At 35.8% G+C, this 22,371-nt stretch overlaps 1 protein-coding gene and 1 long non-coding RNA gene across 4 annotated transcripts in view; both read left to right on the forward strand.

The window, feature by feature from the left end:
* The window catches only part of LOC139979776 (coronin-7-like), a 25,349-nt gene continuing 2,978 nt past the window's right edge, over positions 1–22,371 (forward strand). The window contains exons 1-24 of one of the 3 annotated variants that reach the window (XM_071990873.1): positions 1–151; positions 921–997; positions 1,977–2,076; positions 3,172–3,323; positions 3,573–3,759; positions 5,949–6,073; positions 10,110–10,196; positions 10,766–10,848; positions 11,809–11,863; positions 12,525–12,582; positions 13,128–13,273; positions 13,897–13,992; positions 14,369–14,488; positions 15,397–15,738; positions 16,620–16,812; positions 17,004–17,146; positions 17,425–17,529; positions 17,711–17,796; positions 18,816–18,954; positions 19,330–19,419; positions 19,971–20,087; positions 20,616–20,754; positions 21,319–21,410; positions 21,708–21,806. In XM_071990873.1, the coding sequence (XP_071846974.1) occupies positions 938–997; positions 1,977–2,076; positions 3,172–3,323; positions 3,573–3,759; positions 5,949–6,073; positions 10,110–10,196; positions 10,766–10,848; positions 11,809–11,863; positions 12,525–12,582; positions 13,128–13,273; positions 13,897–13,992; positions 14,369–14,488; positions 15,397–15,738; positions 16,620–16,812; positions 17,004–17,146; positions 17,425–17,529; positions 17,711–17,796; positions 18,816–18,954; positions 19,330–19,419; positions 19,971–20,087; positions 20,616–20,754; positions 21,319–21,410; positions 21,708–21,806 (2,814 nt within the window). In that variant the 5' untranslated portion in view covers positions 1–151; positions 921–937. Of the gene's footprint in view, positions 152–890; positions 998–1,976; positions 2,077–3,171; positions 3,324–3,572; positions 3,760–5,948; positions 6,074–10,109; positions 10,197–10,765; positions 10,849–11,808; positions 11,864–12,524; positions 12,583–13,127; positions 13,274–13,896; positions 13,993–14,368; positions 14,489–15,396; positions 15,739–16,619; positions 16,813–17,003; positions 17,147–17,424; positions 17,530–17,710; positions 17,797–18,815; positions 18,955–19,329; positions 19,420–19,970; positions 20,088–20,615; positions 20,755–21,318; positions 21,411–21,707; positions 21,807–22,371 lie in introns of those variants that run through there. The other 2 variants (XM_071990874.1, XM_071990872.1) reach the window with 2 other exon arrangements.
* LOC139979783 (uncharacterized) lies at positions 6,420–8,501 on the forward strand. Its single transcript, XR_011797326.1, has 2 exons — positions 6,420–7,029; positions 7,455–8,501. It is a non-coding gene; the product is annotated as an uncharacterized lncRNA (long non-coding RNA).

Consider the following 22,371-nt stretch of genomic DNA (forward strand, 5'->3'; position numbering starts at 1 on the left):
AGTAAAGTGAAACAATCCAGGAAGTCGCAAAGCCAAGCAGTACAAAAGAGGCGTTGCAAATTTTGTTTGAGGTCGTACACAGAAAAGAAGGCAGCAGAACCATCATTTCGAAGAACTGGAGATTGTGCATGAGAAGCAACAAGCAGGCCGGGTATTGAACTTTAACCCAGCTGGACAGACCAGAACTGATTTTCATTTATAAAGTATCCTTAATTTCGTTAATTAGGCCTAAGAATTGTAATCTGAGTAAGATATCAATCTCACGAGAGATTGTAATAAGGACCCACACACCCCTCCCTCAAACGCATGTGTAGAGCATCAGCCAATTGATAAAGCCACAAATCGTATTGTTTTTGAAATCTATAGTAATCAATGACAATGTTGGCAAACAAACGTTGGTTATTCAGCAGCAGCCCTCACAAGTTATACATAAGTAAACAAAGTAACATCACATACAGTAGACTCGGATAGAGCCTTTTAAGGAGAAACATTAACAAGCCAAACACTATTGGGGTAGGGGCGCTGTAATGACATCATCCAATTGTCTTGTCTCATGCTGGCGAAGGAAATTCAACACACATTGTCGTAAAAGAAAACCGTTTGCTTCATTGTATTTCTCTAATACGTTCTTCATTATCAGCATACAGCAGGATTAGCTTAGAAATGACTAGGTTTGTGTCTCTTTTAATATTTATTCATTGTTATTGTGTTTTTTTTCTTTTCACTTAAAGAATTTCACATTTTTACCATAAAATCATAATTTAATATAACAGTAATAATGCACAGCATTAATTGTTCAACAGAGGCAGTGCAGTTGTATAGTCTACCAATAACATATTGCACATGTAGATAAATGACACAAGATTGCTTGATAATTTTTTGCTCTATAGCACGTCTTCCCTTTTGGTCAACTTGAACAGGAGAACCTTTCGACAGGATGAGTCGGTTCAAGGTATCAAAGTTCAGGAATGCTCAGGAAAAGGTTCCTCATATGGAGGTAAGAGCAAACTTAATTTTCATTCTGACCTTGCATAGGTCTAGCTCATAATTTAGAAGTTATTGGAAAATGAAGGCAGTGCAATCTGTATTATCACAACTATGTATTTCATTAAGTAAAACTTTGTTTGATATTTCAAATATACGGTTTACCTTTCTAGTTCTTTTTCTAAGAGAGACGGAATATGGCTTTTGTTTAACTTTAATTTATGGACTTAACCAACTATAATGTTTATATGCTAAAAATCAGAGGATCCCAATAGACGACACGATATTTGCTATTCAACACAAGTGTACTTGGCTATTTGATTGTACCATTACTTCAACTGAAAATGATTTTTTTTATTATGATTTAAATTAATGTTGCTTAAATATAGTTTTGATTTCCAAGTCAGGGCCTGGTTGAGAATTTGTGAAGTTGTGGAATATTAATGGGATTGTAGGAAACTTTTTTAGTCTTGCTCTGGTTTCTGTTTGTGCTGAGTACATATTAAAACATTTTGATAAAAATAGAGTTTCAAACTATTCACAATGTTCAGTACTGATATGTCTTTAGATTGTTCTGTGGCAATTGATTTACACTGAAGTTGTGAAATTTATGTTACAAGATATATACAAAATGAAAGTAGAAGTACAGACAACACACAGTTCTATAAGCAGCTATACTGATGAGTATGAGAAAAAGAGAGGAGTACATCCGATCATGTTCCTTGTTTCAGTTTGGAATAGGTTTGTGTAATTAAAACATGGCTCCATTGGTACAGACAGACATACATATCCTGTTGGAAGTTAAATTACTGTTCTTTCATTGCAAACCTAAAACATATCTTTTATATGCTGAAATTGTTCTCAATATTATTAATAAGGAATTAAATGTGCAAAGTCTTGGGTAAACAGAAACAGATGAATTTAAAATTATGTTTCAAATCTACATTCTGTGAAGCTCTTTCACCTTTTTTTTTTGTTTGTTTTTTGTACAGTCATGGATAACAGGACTCAGAGTGGGTTCTCTGCCCTTCAGCCATGGCAACCATATCAAGGCAAGCGCCGCTCTTATGGCCTTTAACGTCGAATCTGGAAGTAAGTTTGGTTTTTTCCGTATTACCAGCAGTTTTACACAGAGTTTTCAAAGTATTAAAGTCTCAATGCTTGTTTGCCAAATTTTAATTTTGACCTTTCCAGCTTACTGCTCTAAAAGCTTACTGAAAATGACACCATTCTCTGCAATTTTCATATTAATAAACATTATTTTTATTGAAGTATCTGTTAATAAACATTTTGAGCTGGATAAAATTCGCCAGATTTTTTAAAGAGTTCGTAGATTCTACAAAATTCAATCCAAATTTGCAAGCCCCGCCCAACAGGTCATTGGCCAATAAAATCACTCTGTTTAATTTACGATCATTCGCCTGTGTGCTAGCCTGTGTTAGGTCCATATTTGAATAGTATCTTTCTTTCAGCTTGCAAAATTGTGTCATTTCCTTCCATTGCAAGGAATAAACAGGTGTTTTCAGACGTTTTCTCCGTGAAATTGGGTATAAAAAGTGGACGATACGAGCTATATGTAGGTTACATTTGTGTACTGAACATACTGATATGGGCAGTCGCAGTGATTTTACGGTAAATCAATCGCGCCATAAGGGCAACAAAATAAAAAATTTTCTTTCAATGGCGACAGCTTTACTCCATTAAACCCACCTGGTTAGAGTGTATTTAGAATAAGAAACATTTAATCTGCTTCGGAAGTTTCATCAGCAAACACACATTGAGACTTTAAGTTACATTAAAATAATATGTTTTTATTGGGACATTCAATGTACCACACGGCTAGTTAAAATTTGCTGGTTTTTTTTTCTCATTAGAATATGAACTCTACTTTCGGCCAAATGCTCCCAGTCTCAATGAAAGTTGGATGATAAAATTAATGATGCTTATCATTTTAAAGTATTAAAAAAAATCTGTTGAAAACAGATAAATGGTTTAAAGTATATGCAGCAATTAATCACTCCATTGTTAAATACCTTTCTATGCCTTCTTTCTTTTCCTCCTTCCTTTGGAGCTTTTGTTGAAGAAACTGCAACTGTTAAGGTCTGAATAATGAACACAAATTTCAGCTTGAACGAATTTGGGATGTAAAAAATGAGAAAATGTTATAAACTGATACTTGTTTTGCAGATGGAGGCAACCTAGCCGTCTTTCCTGTCGATGCCAAAGGTCGCAAGGATATGTCCATTCCCCAGCTACAAGCTCATTCAGAATTTGTGACAGATTTTGATTTCAACCCATTTGATGATTTTCAGTTAGCTACTTGCTCACAAGATGGATTGGTAAGCCGGTTACATTGATTGAAAACCTGAAACCATTACTGTCTTTTGTAATTTCTCTTCACTCTGTGAGGATAAAAAACCTGTTAACAAGAAAGTAGTTGCATTGAATGTGTTTTAAAAAAAAATATAAATAATAAGAAATAAAAAAATGTTGATTATTATTTTTAACATTTTTATCTCTAAGCTTAGTAGCTGTCTCATGTTTGTGACAGAGACGAGAGTGTATGAAACGTTTCATCTGCTCGACAGATTCGTATCTGGGATATTCCAGAAGAAGGATTAAGTACGAGCTTATCAACAGCCTCTCTGAGCCTGCCGCAACAAGATGGCCCAGTCGAGGTCATTTCCTACAATCCATCGGCTTCCAGTGTCCTTGCTGCATCCATCAAGAGCACCCTGAAAATATTTGACATATCATCAGGAGCAGAGAAGCTTTGTAGGTTGCTTTTTCATATGCATATGCATATACATATATGCATATTCAGTTTCTTGTTTTGTCTTCTTTTGAATCACAGTTACAGTAGTTTTTTTTTGCCAATGTTTTTTAGAAAGTATTTGCCATAAACAGGTAATATGTACATACTGAAACACATTACAAATATTATTTTGTAATGTTTCATAAACTTGTGAATAGTAAATGTCAGCACAACTGTCTTATTTGGTATTGTGCCCTCTTTAGCTGAATTTCTCTTTATTTTTCATCCCATTATTTTGTCTTTATATTAATCCCAGTTCTTTTTGATGGATCAGAAAATTTGGTTTATTCTTGTTCACTAAAACCCTTCCCTGGCTAATTTTTATCTCAATACATTACATGTATAGAGATATTGTAACAGTAAGTGGGACTCTCTCCTCTCTTAAAAATTTTTCAGCGTCTTCATATAAAGTTCTTTTTCTCTGGAATTTTCAGAGCAAGCATATATCATATAGGCCAACAAAAGTTACTATTTTTTATTCGAGAATTTTATCTCATTCTATGACTTTTTCACCGATTTATGTCCAAATCGGGCCAATTTGGTCTGAAATCCAGTTTAAACAACCCATTTTTGCACACGCTCCAAAACTTATGTTTTATGAAAGAGAATAGAATAGAATTGTCTGTCAACAGTGGTATCGTCTAAGATAGGGTCCTATGTATTATATATTTTATTAACATTTTAAACTTTCATTTGTTGTTTACAGGTAGGTATTAATAAGAATTTTACCAGCTGTATATGACATTTTATGGCTTTTATTTGCTTTATTTTGATGTTTAAATGATTTTTCTTTCTTAAAACAACACTGAGCTGCCGCCCCTACTTTTAGTAAAAAGGTCCGTTTTTGATGATTAAGCCCCGCCCCCAAGTCTGTTTTGTAGCAGATTGGCTATGACTCATGGCAGCTACATGTTAGATATACGAAAATGGCTACCCTCGCGACCAATTTTTGTATTGTAGTTAGGTACGCCAGGTGTAGTGTATTGCATGCTAATTACATATAAGTGCATTTTATATCAGGCCTTCGTTTTTGTAACCTCCATTTAAGGATAGTACTGGTGTTCAGGTAGCTTTTCAGAGCAAGGGCCATGATAAGTTTGTTTGATTGCCCTTCATGTATTTTGTATAATTACGTATACACATTCTTGTATTTCTGAAGGCTACTTACTGTAGGCCTAGTGCATTTAAAAAAATATATATATAGGCCTAGCCTAGGCCCCCTAGGTCTATTAGGCTTTCAGTGATAGCCACATTAGCATTGTACTGGTGTTCAGACAGCTCTTCCTAGGAAGGACCAGGGTAAGTTTGTTGATGGGTACGTATAAAAGAGGAGCCGGCCATAGCATCACAACTTTTATAAGACTATAAAAATTGTATAAGGTTATGTTTTATTTATAAGGATATAAGATGTATAAGGTTATAAGAAGTATGTTTAGCTTTCTTTTGAACCTGTAATATTTGACATCAAATGTACAAAGAATTAAAATAAAATAACAAAATGGAGAGGAACTGAGGTGGCTAAAAGGGGAGGAAGAGGCCACCCATCACTTGCATATAAAAACTTGTAATCTTCTTTTACATTATTTTTCCAAGTCATAAATCCATGAAATCTTCATGTCAGAAAAATTGAGATGAAAAACGTGGGTTGTTTTGATATCTAGAAGTGGACACAGTTTTGATGGTAGTCACCACTGCAGTCTACAGTAACATACAGTAGGTCAATAGGCCTAGCTCTCAAGGCAGGCATCAAGAATCTGGTCGAGCTGTTCGCCTCTTCTAATTTGGCCGTTGTCATTGACGTCAAACTATATGACCAAAAAGTCCAACAGAGACTGACCCAAGATGAAGGATACCACATAAGAAACAAGTTCTTAAATATTCTATGACATTACTAAACCTTGCAACGTCGTCCTTTCGACTAACAGGCAATGAGCGCTAAAGGCAAGACTAGCAGGATAAAGTGTAACCTGCAGAGACTATTCGTGGCAAAGTAGCAAAAATGCAAGTTATATATTTGTTGTACCATGATTGATAATTGTAGAGACAGAGCAAAGATTTGAAATTAGGAATCAAAATTAAAACTTCCAGTATTGAGATACTGCATCATTGATGCTCTTGTTTATTCTATTTTCCTTTGGTTCATTTTTAGCTATTGATGGACATAATGACACCATTCAGAGCCTGTCATGGAAACAAGATGGCCGTCTTCTGGCAACTTCAGGAAAAGACAAAACAATTCGCATTGTTGATCCAAGGCAGAGCAGCATTTCTAGTGTAAGAATTTGTAATTCCTTCACTTTTTGTTAGCATTTATTTTTACAAACAAAGACGTTTTGTGATACAATTTTTCAAGTATTTTACAAAATTTAAAGTCTAGTTTAACCAAGCATATTTCATTGTAACCACTTTAATATTGCCTTAATGCTCAAGCTTTATGTTTTGGGGGGTGGGAGGGGGAAGGGGGAGGGGGTTTCTTGTACGGCAGCTCACTACAAGCAGTTTGTGCCCAAGTTCTTTCCAAATAATCTTTGGAAACATGAAAATTTCTGCTACAGTAGTCAATTTGTATCATCTTGCTCTGACTTGCATTTCAAAAAAGACAAAACTATTGACAGTAAATGTTAAAGTGGCCATGACACGAAAATTTCAAAGTCCTATATTTTTGGGATCCATCAAAGAATGTTCTCTAGAACATGTATCAACCATTCTGCCAGTTTAAAACTTGATTTTTCAAGTCGAAAATTGAGAATGAATTTACCCTTTTCGGCGTTTGAAACTTTGTTTACTCGAAAATTTTCCGATTCGCATGACGTCATGTGACGTCACGTTTTGAACACATTTACGATCCTCCGAATATACCATTCACGTACACAGTAGACAAGTACACATACCACTAGTAGTTACTAAACAAAACACCGATCACAAGTGCGATATCAAATCAAAATTTCCTGTGAAATGACGGATCCAGAACCAATTGCGGCAACCGAAGTTCAAAGTGATAATGGTTCTTCACTAGGCAGTGAAATTGGGCTATAATTAGAGTGCCCTTTCTCATATTCGAAGCAGAGAGTGAAGGCGATGATCATTCCAATATTGAACCGAACGTTGAGGGTGGAGCGGAGGTGTTAGAACCGTATCAGTTCGAGCCTGTTAAACGAGCCGAAATTGAAGCTCCACAACATATCGAAGAAGAAATCCGTTCGAAACCATTGCAAGGAACATACAACGTGGTAAGAATTTATTAACGAAGCATTTAAAAACAAAATCCAGTCCATTTTGTGCATGTGTTGTTGGAATTCGCGGAACACCCTAAACCGTATTGTGCGTTGTGTTACGGTAACTTACAACTCATATGTAGAGTGTGTAGTACTAGTAGGGTTGTTGCATACTGAAAGTTTGGCTCGGGGATGTAAGTTGCATTATGCAGCCATGCTAGGTAGGCATATGTGTTATTTCATACTCATTATTACTTGGCTAGTACTTTGGCCTGGAGTTTTGCAAATCAATTTTCTGAAACAAAAGAATGTTTCATGATACACGGAAGGTGTAAAATCACAACAAATGTAACCATAACTGTACATTGTATGCCTGCTTGTTATTGTGGACATCATGGCCAACATTAATACATTTTTAACTTTCATAAATTTTTTCCCAGGCAGTACAGATACATAGCCTACGGTCAACAGGTTCAATGATACTTGGGATTCCTAGCAAGACACGTCAGGGTTGTGCTACCATCATGTGCAGTCCAAAGGATCAGAAGTGATTTTCCAGCCAATGGTCATTACACTGGATTCAAGTTGCCAGGAGAAAACTCATTGTATAGGAAGCCTTGGTTGAGAAATTCCTTTTCTAAACTACAATTGTGTTGGATTATCAACCGTCAGGGTTCCCTCAGTGTTGATATATTGAAATTCAAGACTTTTAATTCAGGATGAAAAGGTTATTTTCCAGACCCAACATCAACAATGAAAGAAAAGGCATGTTTTGAAGCATTTGGACACAAGTATTGGCGTGACCGTGATGTCATATAATATGTGCATAAGGGAACGGGCATTGACCTTTTTAGGGGCATTTACCTCCCAGACGTTTGATTCGTACCTTTAATCTGGAAGCCAAAATATCCATATCACCAATGATATTTGACAGAAAAGTCATAATAAAGACCAATGGAGGCAGCAGAACTCTTGAATGTTTAGACTTTGTTTCTTCAGCAGCAGTTGGTTTGTTTTGTAGTCTTTCTTCAAAAACTCAGCAGTACACCCTGTTAATGGTCTTCGATTGTTTTAATGCGTGTGATGCTGTGTTTCACATTGCCCATCATCAGTGTTGTACGTGTCGTCGTGCTTGTGTAACATTTTTGCATGTGAGTTACTTCGTGCAGTGTTTCTTGGTTTAAATAACCCTTTATTGTATTTGATTCTGGATTATTCTAATTAATTTGTCACAACAACGATTGATAGCGATGGACATGCAACTGCTTTGTAGGCTTAAAGCAAAAAAATTCATGTAAGTTGTTTTCTTTTAACCTCCTTTGATGTCACAAATCACATTAGTGTTATTTAAGAATGATAATGTTTATGGAAAGTACAGTTTTACTTTTATGTCATATAATACAATGATTGTTGTTAATGTTAGTTCAGATTGTCCAGAATGACTGTCTAGAACTGATATTGAATAAATTTTGTTCAATGATTTAACACTTGAACTATGTTGTGTGAAATTTTGGCTCTGTGACTTTAAAATAAATCGCTTTGAGATTTAATTAAACACCCTTTGGAATAAAATCTTTTTACCTACCTATTTTGACCCATCCCCATTACCCCCACTCCCTCCACAACATAAAAAATGGTTTTCCTGGAATAGGAATAAGAAATTATTGCTATAACTAACTGATCCAGCATATTCCAGAAATAAATTGGGGCACTGAGATTTGTTCACAAGAAGATGTAACCCATTGCTTCTGAAGCTAACCTCATAGCTTATTAGTATACAATAGAGCAATGAAGGGGGTGTTAATTTAGATGATACAGTAAAATCTCTTCGTCTATTGCGACTTCAGTGTAGTAACGCTAATACTATAGTACTACTAGTGCTCGGCGCGCTACCTCCTAAGGATCGCCACTTGCCCCATTGGAGGTTTCCTGTTCCCCGATCTGGTCTTCAGAGTAGTTTTTTGTGGATTACTTGACAGAAGAATGACTCTTTTATGTCGAACCGTTAAAGTCCATTTGTTTTATTTCATAACAAAAAGGAGGGATCGTAGTATGCTTCCGTGAAGTGTTCGCTTCATTCGGAGCTGCATACTGGCTAGGCCCAGTGAAATCGGCGCTGGTGTTGTGCACTAACTTGGTCATAATCGCCGTGTTTTTTTCGTCCTTCAACCATGGATGAAGGCTAATTGCATGGGTAATGATATTTATGCAACCCCCAACAACACAACGGACCGGCATTTCTCTCGGATAGTTTACAACAGTTGAAAAACAAACTTGAAATTTCTAACGATATAGCGTAATACAGTGGTTGTTCTCTCAGTGTAAATGTGCGTGTATATGGAACGGTATGATCGTCGCGTATCCGATACATGCCTGGGCTTTGCACGTGTGTTCCTAACATGACGTCATCATTGTCTTGTTGTGAAATCGCATTCTCAGATATCTATTTTCGGATGCGAATATTAAAACGTTAATTACTAATTAGTCCTTGAGGTTTTCAAGGTGTTGAGGATAGTTTTGAACATAGATTTTCTCATAGATTCAGAGGAAGTTACTCTCGATGAGTTGGATTTTTCGTGTCATGGCCTCTTTAATATCAGCAGAACAAGCAATTATGTCTTTAATAGTTCAGTGAAATAAATGAAAATTTGTTCTATTAATTTTACCTACAAAAAAGTAGTACAATCTTTCTTTTTTTGAGGGGGTAAGGGGGTTGTGTTTGGGGGTGTTATAACTTCATTTGAGTTGCCAGATCTTGGTGGTCCATGACGTGAAGCAAAGAAATGCCTATAAGATACAAATACTCAGTGATAGATCACTTTGACGATTTGATAACTTCGTAAATGTAAAATTCTAGCAAAGATATAGGACGAATATTAGGTTAGTAGTAAATCAAAATAAGGAATGTTAGATTGTGTTGAAAGGTTTATCATTGGTAGCCTACCATGCAATTTAGGGGAGAACACATTATAGTCCATATGCTACAGACCATATGCTACAGTCCGTATGCTACAGTCATATGCTACAGTCCATATGCTTACAGTCCATGCTACTGTCCATATGCTACAGTCCATGATTTCTGTTTACAATTTCAGGAAACGAAAGGTCATGAAAATGAGAAAGATTCCAGAGTGTGTTGGTTTGGAGACCAGGACTATGTGCTATCAACAGGAGCTACCAAGGTAATGTATTTTATACTTGGACTTATCTTCTGTGGGATTTCAATGGTTGGTCTTAGATCCGTATACACCATTATACTTGGTTTTTACCATTCCCTTTGATGTTTTCATCAATCTGTTAAGAATCTTTTAGAATTATGCTTTTTAAGAACTCATTTATCTACAGAGCAGCCATTTATATTCAAAATGGGTTCATTATAATCTCTGTTAGAATCCTTTTAATCTTTCAAACTTCTAATCCCCCATCTTATTTCTTATTTGTTCATGTTTTCATGATTGTACATTTTTACGTCTTTTATGTATCATTATTATGTGTCCTATTTATTAATTTTGTAATTTATACTGGAATACAGAAATTGAAATTGAAATCTGTTGCATTCATGTCAGCAGGGGAATTCTCGTTAAAAGACCTGTTCTGTTTTTTTTTATACAGATTTCAGCATTTCATAACATTTTCAAAGGGCAATGTACCTAACATTGTTGCACAACTGAAGCATTTTCTCGCTTATTTGCCCAAATACTGGACAATTTTAAAGACTAATCAAATCTGTTCTGTGCTTTCATTTTTGCAGTCACGACAGAGACAAGCATTTTTATTTGACGTGAGGAACTTTAAGCAGAAAGTAACTTCACTGAGTTTTGACCCCTCTTCAGGGTAAGTCTGTGTTTTTATTCTTACCAATGACTTCATTGATTTATTTTGATTGACTGATTGATTGATTGATTGATTTACATTATTAAGCAGCAAGAAATGATCATTTCTACAAAACTTCCTGAAGTTGTCTGAATATCAATCATCAATCAATCATCAATCAGTCAATCAATCAGTCAGTCAATCAATCAGTCATCATCAATCAGTCATCAGTCAATCATCAGTCAATCAATCAATCATCAGTCAATCAATCAATCAGTCAAATGATCAATCAGTCATCAATCATCATCACAATCATCATCATCATCATCATCAATCAATCATCAATCAAACATCAATCAATCAGTCAAATGAACTAATGTTAGATCATTATATATATAATAATATAATAATTATCAGCGGTAATTTTTACGATGATTAAGTGACCGCAAATGTGGGAGAAACCCGCAAGGGCTTATGAAATACGACTTATACCTCGGGTGTCTTCCAATTCAAGACTTTAACTCAAATTTGGAAAACTTTTCAATTTAGAAAGCCATTTCAAATGGGTAAACCATAGATAGCTGTTGGATGAAAAAACCCATCTTACTATATGACCGCCTTGATCCACTCTGGCCACAACACCGGTATTATGAAGGAGTGTTAGCTCAGTGGTTAACGCCGATGCCTTTCAATCATAAGGTGCCCCGGTTCGAGTCACTCCCAGATTAATGTATATGTCGTCCAGTTACAGAGTTGTTGACAATTGACAATTCATAATCATGGACGTTAAATATGAACGTAAGAGACTGATTTCGGTCAGCTTGCGGCTTTGATAAGCCAATGAGGCTTCTTCGCGAGTTCCTGCTTGCAGGAGGATCTAAAATACATACATGAAACCTTCATGAATATGCAAATTTCAGATACTAGTATACATTTGTATTGGTGTACGACAACTTGATTTTGCTTCTCTTCTCTCTTCAGAATTATGATTCCTCTCTACGATCCTGATACAAAGATGCTCTTCATAGCTGGCAAGGTACGTTCCTGATTCAACGACTTCATTTCGAAACCATCTCGTGACTTGGTTGTTTAATTTCAGCTGACAATCACATATCTCAGTGTATTGGTAGAAAAAGATTGAATTTCTGTTTCCTTAAATTGTATATCTCTCACTCACTATTCGAGACAGTCGTCATTTCATGACTTGGAATTTTACAAACAAAAGCAGAAATTTGGACATTTCATTCGGAATGATTTTAGTCAACATATTCTCAACTAGTAAAGAATGTATTCTTTAGTATATCTGTAGATTTGTCTTTTAATTTATTCTTACATTTGCAATATTTGAACTAGCTAGCTTCTGTATAGTGACATTGGTGAGAGTTAACTCATTAACAGTGGGTCACAGTTGGCAGGAGGAATTGTTCTGAGTAATTTTCAATAACGGTTTAGTTACAAAACACTGAGTTGCATTCAATACGCCATTCTGGCTTAATAGGTAACATAGCTGTATCCCAATCTGTCATTTTTTTTCCTATTTAATTAATTTCTCCATTAATGTCGAGATTCTACAAGAGAGTTAACGAAGTAAAAGTGTCTGTCTTTGTTTCATCATTAACATCATCAAGATGATAAAATCTACATTTCACCCTTCAGACCTCATATTATAGTTTTATCTCTTTTATCTGATTTTACAGGGAGAGACAACCATAAGATTTTATGATGTCATTGATTCCAGTCCCTTCCTCAAGGAATGTGAGTGATATCTTGTTGTGTGTGAGACTAGTGACATATTACAGATGACTAATTCAACGTATAGATATGGTTGTATTGTATACTGTGACTGCTGGGAATACTACGAATCACATTCTTGCTTTCACAACCGTTTCATTTTTCTTTGACATTAGTAAGATTATCTCTTTAAATCATTTTTGCAGTTCTGTCGATAATTGGCTACTTCATATGCCAGGGTTTATCTCATGTTGTATGGTTTTAAATGTATACATTTAACTCAACTTCATCACAATGGTTTAACAGTTGCTTCCATTATATGTTTCCCAATGATGTCTTGTTGTTCTTGTTTCTTCCTATTGTCTTTATAGAAACTCTAATTTTCAGAAATAATTTGTCATAATGCTAACAGTTCTGTTAAAGAATCTGTTGTCAAACCGTCTAAATTTCTTACATTACCCTCACAGACTTTTTAGAGTAGATAGCAGTTGGTTAAAAACAAATTCTATCTCTGTCAAAATATGGTTAATTGGTGTTCCAACTTTCAATTTTTTTTTTCCCCCTTTCAGGCTCTACCTATGTGGGCAAGGCGCAACAAAAGGGTGCTGCATTGGTCAACAAGAGGGCGCTAAATGTCATGTCATGCGAGGTGAATCGCCTGTTACAACTGACCCAAGATGGGGTCATACCGGTCTCCTATGAAGTTCCAAGAAAAGTATGTAAACAATAAAATCTGATAAGTGTGTGTGTGTATGTTTGTTTCGTATTCTGACCGAGGAATTGAACAAAAGAATTCCAGGTCCACGGTTGTGATTTCTAAAGAATCACCACGTCATCGGAAGAATTCTATTGTATGGGGTATTGTTAAGGTTAGGGTACGTGGATTTGAACAATGGAAAATACAATGGGGTCCTCGGTTGGAATGTAATAAAAACATGTATGGGTGTGTGTGTGAAGTGGTTTCTACAAATTTCTCCATCTCATAGAGAAAACTTAACAGTCATGTTTCCGTATGCTTCAAGTTATGATTTCACATTATGGTGTAGGTTTATATTCAGTGTGTATTCAGTATGTTTAGTGTAGCTCTATTACAGTTTCATGTACCTTTGCAGCATAAGAGATTATTGTATAATGTACACTTTTAGATCAAATGGATACATTTCATTCTCTTAATTCCATTAGGTAGCATAAGCCATTCAACTGGGAGTTGTATCAGTGATTTTCCTTTTAACACTTGGCATATATCGTATAAAATTTCTTCAATCTTCATAATTGCATAATTTTCTAATATGAGACATATTAAATGGTGGAAGTAATGTCAACTTTTATGTTTTATAGTCCCACAGAGATTTCCAACCGGAACTATTCCCTGATTTTAGAGGAGATGAACCAGGGTTGACCTCAGAGGAGTGGTTTGAGGGCAACAATGCAGAGGTCAGTAAAAATATGAATATTCATTAAGTCCACCTTTTAGTAGATTTTATGAAGTAATGGTAGCTTCCTCCGTTTAAACTACAAGCGTAAAGACAGTTGGTCTTTTAGCTTGATAATTTTATAATCACACGACCGTTGTCAAGGTAATTTGTTGAAATGGATATGTTTATCTTAATAAATTTATAATCACACGACCGTTTTCAAAGTAATTTGTTGAAATGGATTTGAATCGGTGATTATTCAGGGGTCAGTGTTTGTTGACTGGAATTGTTGGTGAATGTTGTCTGAGTTTTGGTCATCATTGACTGTTGTTAGATAATTGTCTTAAACCACATAAACTAAACTCTGAATGAATAAACTATGATTGAAATTTCAGGTTGCAAGGGTGAGTTTAAATCCATCAAAGGCCAAGCCTGTTGGAAAGAAACAGAAAGGTTCCTCCTCTTCTGAGAACAAAGCTGAAAAGACAAAGACAGAAGAGGTCAAAGTACAAAAGGTAATTTTCCATCTTTATTAATTTCTGTTAAACAAAGTTGGTAATATGGAGTGTAAGAATATTTTGGTTGTCTAGAATCTTTCATAATGTTATTTGCATTCCTTTAATATAGATGTTTTTCTAGTGGCCAGTTCCTCCTGTGGCTACTAAGGCCAATATATCTCTTGCATTCCCAACCATTTGGGTATTAGGTTGTAACCAATGAAGCTGTAATATGGTTAAACAATATGCAAGATTTGATTTCTTCTAATTAGCACCCTCATTTAAGGCAATTTATAGAGAAATAGCCATATTAAACTTGGACATAAATATATCAGTAAATCTCAGAGCACTGTACTTGTTGATCCTGAGGTTATATAAGTAGTTTTAGTTTACTTAATATTCTACATATTTATATATTGATCTTGAAGTGTGTCATTACAATGCTCCTCCACAGGATTGAATATGTCCTTCAGATGACCTCATTAATAACAAGAGCACTGAACATAACTATGTACTTCTGCTATTGTATGTATGTATTTATGTATGTATTTTAGATCCTCCTGCAAGCAGGAACTCACGAAGAAGCCATCATTGGCTTATCAAAGCCGCGAGCTGATCGAAGTCAGTCTCTTAGATTCATATTTAACGTCCATGATTATGAATTGTCAATTGTCAACAACTCTGTAACTGGACGACATACATTAATCTTGGAGTAACTCGAACTCGGGACCTTATGATTGAAAGGCACCGGCGTTAACCACAGAGCTAACACTCCTGAAGGATTTCTTGGAAGTCTAAGGATAATCAATTTCCTTAGGAACTGTCAAAGCCATTCTTGGGTTTCTGAGGGAGACCTATTAGTTCACTGAGTACTCAGTCATAACAAATTGTTGACATTAATTAATTATTTTTCTTATGTCTGATAGCCTGATAAACCAGCAAAGACTACTTTGCCACAAAAGCCTTCACCACCTTCCAAAAGCACAAGTTCCAAGGCTGATGGTGTAGCCTCTAAAGTCAGTAATGGTGATGTCGTCAAACCTGCGGTTGCCGTGGAGAGCAAGTCAAAACCGAAGGGGCCCATCTTGAAGCGATTCACGTCAAAGTTCCGTCACATCAGCACCGTCATGATGCATCGGTCGTTGCAGTTCACCAGCCTCAAGAAGACCAGTATCAGCACCATGAGTGAATGTGACGGTTTCCATGTCAACAAGAAATGGGCGGCAGTCCCTCTGTCTGGAGCGGGTGGTAACATTGCCATCATTGATGTAAGTGGGCTACTTGGAATGTTTTTATTTATATCATCAAGACATACATGATAGTGGATGTGATAATATTGCAATGGCATGAGTGAAGGACGCAGGTGGTAATTAGTACTTTTTATTTCTACTAAGAAATATTGAACTGCCTTTGTATGGATTAACTCATGTATAAAATATTCTATGCTTATGAGCTTTATCCTTGAGCCTGTCCTCAATGTAATACTAATAAGTTATCTCCTTGTGCCTGTCCTCAGTGCTATATTAAGAAGCTATCTTCTTTTGCCTGTCCTCAATGCTATACTAAGAAGCTATCTCCTTGCGCCTGTCCTCAATGCTACACTAAGAAGCTATCTCCTTGAGCCTGTCCTCAATGCTGTACTAAGAAGCTATCTTTTTGTGCCTGTCCTCAATGCTATATTAAGAAGCTATCTTCTTGTGCCTGTCCTCAATGCTATACTAAGAAGCTATCTTTTTGTGCCTTTCCTCAATGCTACACTAAGAAGCTATCTCCTTGTGCCTGTCCTCAATGCTATATTAAGAAGCTATCTCCCTGTGCCTGTCCTCAATGCTATACTAATAAGTTATCTTCTTGTGCCTGTCCTTAATGCTACACTAAGAAGCTATCTTCTTGTGCCTGTCCTCATTGCTTCACTAAGAAGCTATCTTCTTGTGCCTGTCCTCAATGCTATACTAAAAAGCTATCTTCTTATGCCTGTCCTCAATGCTATACTAAGAAGCTATCTCCCTGTGCCTGTCCTCAATACTATACTAAGAAGCTATCTCCCTTTGCCCATTTTCTGTCCTTCTACCGTTTGTGGTTAATTCCTTTTTGTTTTTCTTCCCTTATACTCATTTTTCCCTCTTGATTGTGACCTTTGGCTTTGCAGCTAGATAAACCATGCAAGCTGCCTGAATCTGTGCCTTTCATTGAGCATGGATCTGATGCGAGTGACTTTGCTTGGGACCCATTTGATGATAATCGTCTGGCTGTGTGCTGCCTCAATTGTAAGATAACCGTCTGGAAGATAAGTGGTCAAACTAGTGAAGGCTTTTCCGCTGATATTGAGGTGGTATTAATGGGTAAGTTCATCCTTGTTGTCTGTATATTAATATGTGATATATATATATATATTTTGTTGCTACCACTTTATTAGGGTAACTTTATTAATGGATGAATAAATCTCCAATTTTCATTCATTAACGGGTCTTTTGCCTGATTTTTTCTGTCAACAAAAGTAATAAATTATATTTTTTTCATTTTGATCTTTCAGGTCACAACGACAGAATATACTTGATTAAGTTTCATCCTCTTGCCAAAGATGTTTTACTGTCAGCATCGCAAGACCTGACAGTGAAGATCTGGAACATTTCAACGGGAGAGGATAAAATTACCCTGGAGGGGCACACAGATCAGGTAGGTAAAACAATTATACATTAAACACTGAGTGAACAAATGGATAATAACCAAGCCATCTCACCTGTCTGGGTTAAAACTTTGTAGTCTAGTATCAATGTGCATTGGTATGGTAATTACTATGGTTTAATCTTAGAAAAAGATGAGTAAATCACCTAGCCCTATCCTAACATACAAATGTATATACAAACCACAATATTTACTTTTACCACTGAAGTGGTTTACAAACTTGTAAAAGGTGCTAAATAGGATCTGACTTTTCTTTTCTTTTTTTTAAGATTTTCAGTGCAGCATGGAGTCCAGATGGTAAATTTGTCGCCACCTTATGTAAGGATGGCAAGATTAGGCTGTACGAGCCAAGATCATCTAACTCTCCTGTTCAGGTAAGCATATCATATCTTCAAGAAGTAACACAAAAATTGAAACTTCCTTAGTTGGATTACTCAGAACGGATAAAAATATAAAATTCTGTTTTTTTTCCCCGTAAATATGATAATGGTGTATTTTTGTATTTTTATCTTTCATCTGCAAATCTCACTGACTATTTTAGTGTCTCTTTTGTAGGAACATAATTTTGTTTCTGGCAATAAAGGAGCTCGCATTCTATTTGTCTTAAATGGAACTCATCTCATAGTATCTGGACAGAAAAAGTGAGTATTGTCATATTTGTATTGATATATGATGAATTTATTATGTGATCCTTAATTACCTAAAATTTTGCAATTATTGAAAGCCTTTAACCGCTTAAAACCAATTCTTTGACATATTTTTACTCTATGGAATTTCCGTTTAGGTCATATTTTTGCGAGGATCTTGTGTTCACAATGTTGTCAAAGTTTCGGACTCTAGTGACCGTAACCATTCTATGAACTAGGCAGCATCACACAATGTCTCTGTTGTTTGGTTCACTTTATACAGTCGCTTCTCGGCTTTTTGGCTGAGATCATGTGTAGTATCTGTTCGCTTTCAAGGGGAATGGTGATACACACCTGACGATGATCACACAGTCACAGTCCCGATGCAAGGGGACTGGGGCTGAGAGCGGATCAGTCGTTTGGTAGTTTGGTTTTCTTGCCCAGGTTCTTTCCTGGGCGACTTTTTCTTAAAAAGTATCTTTAAATCTGCTGTCCGAAATACTACAGTACCTATCTAACTATAATACTAATTACAAATGCTTCCATTTTTTTATTCTTCTATATGCTATATATCTCATATAATGAAACTGCATTAGGAATTCCACAATGTGTTTCTCTCATTCTCAACAATACTTTAATGCAGTAATCTTAAACAGTGTTTATAGCCTAACTGCAAACACAGTATACAGTAGCTATATACATAGCATACCTTCTTATTTTTGCATGTATGCAGACAGTTAGGTTACTTGTATACTTTATAGTACCTAACTTATAGTAACCTATATAGTAACCTAACCTAACCTAACCTATATAGTAACCTTTATAGTAACCTAACCTAACTATATTTTGCTCTAATAGAAATATTTCCAATTTGATAACTCCCTTATTCTTTACATATCTTCGTTTTAGATTATTTACAAGAGTTGTACTTAACACATTTATGGTAGGGTTTTGACATTTCAGATTTTATTCCAAACATTTATTAGTTACCAGACACCATCAACTATATCTTTCCTCTCTAAACTCTCTTTCAGTCAGAGCACTAGGTTGGTTACTCTCCTTAAAGCATCCGATCTCAGCAGACCTGTTCACTCTGTCGATCTGAAGACTTCGCCGTCTTTCCTTATTCCACATTATGATGAGGACACAAACATCTTGTTTCTCTCAGGAAAGGTTCGTCCGCTAAGACAATCAAACCGGTTTCATTAATAAAACGCATTTACAGGGCACTATAACGTAAATTTACATCAACTGTGTCCACGTGATCAATCAAAGTAAATTCAGATACCTTTCAAATCACTACATTCTAAAATTAAACAGTCCTTTCAAGTAGATTATATGTTATTTCAGGAATGATTCTACTGTATACCAATATTATTTCGATAGTACAAAGCTGAAATTGCTAGATTCCCAATATATTTTTCCTCTGCTATATCTTGCTGCTGATATATACCTTCAGAAGTATTCAAGTTCACACTGATATGTCAGAGAAGTATGTATCGCTGGTACTGTTCATTCAGAGTGTTTCTGTTATTTATTTTCATTTAGGGGGATTCTACAGCTGATTTGTTTGAAGTTCTCGCAGAACCGCCGTACCTTTCAGATCTATCCGGTTTCTCAGCCACTTCAATTCACCAGGTTGGTTATTCCCATGGTAACAAATTGCTTGAAGTAACTTGCTGTGGTTAAATATTGATTTTTTCCCTTCATGCAAAGAATTCTACACAAAAGAGTCATGTCGTAGCATTCGTACCAGCTAAAGTCACATGACTGACAGCTTTTTGACAGCAGGTGAACCTAATTAGCATGTAAGATTTGGGATGAAGGTTGTCATCAGTACTTGTGAACCACACTCTTGGAAACCAAAGCTTAGAAGTAGCATAACTTAAAGGAAGTGGTTAAGGGAAATTATTACATACTGTTTATACATTTAAACTTGATTGCAAAGCAATTTTTTTCAAGTTTTTCAAGCGATAAGACTGTCAGTGCTGTTGTTGTCTATTATATCACAACTCTCACAAGAAAATTTATGAAACCATTGTAATGTTTTATATCTCACCTGACAGCACTTATTCAATGAAAAAGTTGCGGTCCCAAATTGTATGTTCTAGACCTTTTGTTTCACTTGCCATTGATGTATCTACTTAACCAAGAGATTCAATGTCTTACAATGGTGTTTCTGTCAACAGGCATTCTCCTTCCTTCCAAAAACTATTTGTGCAGTTAAGGATGTGGAGGTTATGCGTGCTATGCGGCTGACTATGACAACAATGGAACCTGTGACCTTCACAGTGCCAAGGGTCAAGGTAAGTTGGAAGTTTTTCTTGTGGATTCTAGAAGACAAATTTGAGAAAGGGTAACCTTCATCTTTATTGGAGGGAGAGGTATACAAAAGGTGAGGTGTGGAACAGGGGAAGGTTGAGTGTAGGAAATATGAAAGAGAACAGATGAAAGGAAGGTTGATGATACTAACTGATGACTTTCTCTATTGCAAGATTCAGAAAAGGTCAAAGTTCAGATGTCAATCTCAATGGACTAACTTTTGATAGTTTGTACACTAATAGGGAAGGAAGGGGAGGGGGGGTGCGGGTGGGGCTCGATTGGAAGTTGAGGAGGAGGGAAGATGGAGGGTAAGTCATGGAAGTGAGCAGTAGAAGATAGGGATGATTAAGACTGAATAGTGACCTTTATGCTAGTTTGAGATAAATGACTATAATAATATCCTTGACTACTACATATGGATACAGGCAAAGGGGGAGGGGTGTAGGGGGATGGAGGGAAGGTGGTAAAGATGAAAATAATATTGATGTGAACGAATCTCCTCCATTTTACAGAAAGAATACTTCCAAGACGATATCTTCCCAGACACCAGAGCATCATGGGAATGGTCATTGGAAGGCTCTGATTGGTTTAATGGAGAGAATGGTCAAGAACAAAGAAGAGTCTACCTTGGACCAGAAGGAATGAAACCTTGTAAGTTATGTCATCAACAAGTATTGGCAACTTTCGGTGAAATTGGTGGATTATGCGTTATTGTAAACATGGACTTTAAATTTGAGAGTGAAATACATATTTGTATTTAAACAGTAAATGAAAAATGTTTCAGCGGTGAACAATAGTAACTTCATATCATTTATCATTTTCTAAATTTGTATGAAATATTAATTGACTTTGATATGGTCATGTTTATACTAATTTATGCATACAGTTTTGAAAATGAAACAATATACTGAACTCATGTTTGGTCTTCCCTGTGCATCGTTTTTAAGTAAAAATTTGTTTAATAACTTTGAATATTGCAAAAGAGACCTTTGGTACGGGTTCCCTGTGACAAGTTAACTCATCTTTCTTAAAGGCCATCTCTGCTAATTCATTGCTGAAAGGTGTTTCCGCAGGTTCTATCTCTACATATCATCATTATTATTTAATCTTATTATTATTTGACCTTGTAAAGATTCAAGTTTTATGCTTTAAAAGGACTTCTTTAAGTTTTTCTGTTTTTTTCTTCTTTTTCGGTTTCTTCTCTTTGTTTGTCAGTGAGTGAAGTTCCTAAGGTGAACGCACCTCCTCCGAAGTATTCTAGTCAAGAATTACTCGAGATGAAGTCTGACCAGGAGAAGAAAGAAGAGGTTGGTGGTGCTTTGTTAAAGGATATGAGTGATGCAGCTGTAGTATGACATATGTGATGACAGTCTTATATTATGTATTAGAAGGGTAATTGTGATGTAGGGAGTAAGTGATGAATCTGTAATATAACATGTGTGATGACAGTCATATATTATGCACTTAGGAGAGTTATGTGATGCATCTGTAATATAAGTGATGCAGCTGCAATATAACAAGTGTGATAACACTCATATATTATGCACTTAGAAGACTAATTGTGAGACCGTGTTGTAAACAAAGTTTCTTCCTATTCTTTGCAGCTATTGAGTGCCATGACAAACGTTCTTACCTTAAATGAGACTCCCCTCCCCCAGGAAGAGATGGAAGGGGTTGAGGATGATGAATGGGTGAGTTTTTAAATTTACAAAGCTCGAAAATCTTGCTTTCTGGTGACACGTTTGTGAGAATTATCTGACATTCAAACACGGCGAGTAAGTTTTAGAGTAACGATCCTTCGTTGATGTATTAGTCCTCACAACCTTATCATTTGCTCATGTTTATAGCAACTTCCTTTATCATCCACTAGATATAAAATGGAAAAAAGTTAATAGAAGTCACAAAGTTTGTAGTTTCTGTTGGACATTGTCATTCATTTGTTTCTTAAATTATACCTTTGACATTGTTTATGCCTTTCTAAAAAGAACCAGTATGCATTGTATACTTAATCGTTTTGAAAGGCGTAAATAGTTTAACGGATAGAATTTAGTATACGGTTGAACACAGATAGAATGGTACTTGTCTTAAACATATTAACAAGCTGCTAAGAGCCTTGCTACCTACCTCTCCCTATTAACAATTTGGATGGTTTTTTGCAAGAATCACTATCACCATCATTGTGTAAAATCAATTTGCTGAAATCCGACAATCGGAAAAAAAAAGAAAAAACAATTCAGAAAACTTTTTGAACAATTATGTAGATACATA

The sequence above is a fragment of the Apostichopus japonicus genome, chromosome 14, assembly GCF_037975245.1.
Source record: "Apostichopus japonicus isolate 1M-3 chromosome 14, ASM3797524v1, whole genome shotgun sequence".
NCBI lineage: Eukaryota > Metazoa > Echinodermata > Holothuroidea > Aspidochirotida > Stichopodidae > Apostichopus > Apostichopus japonicus.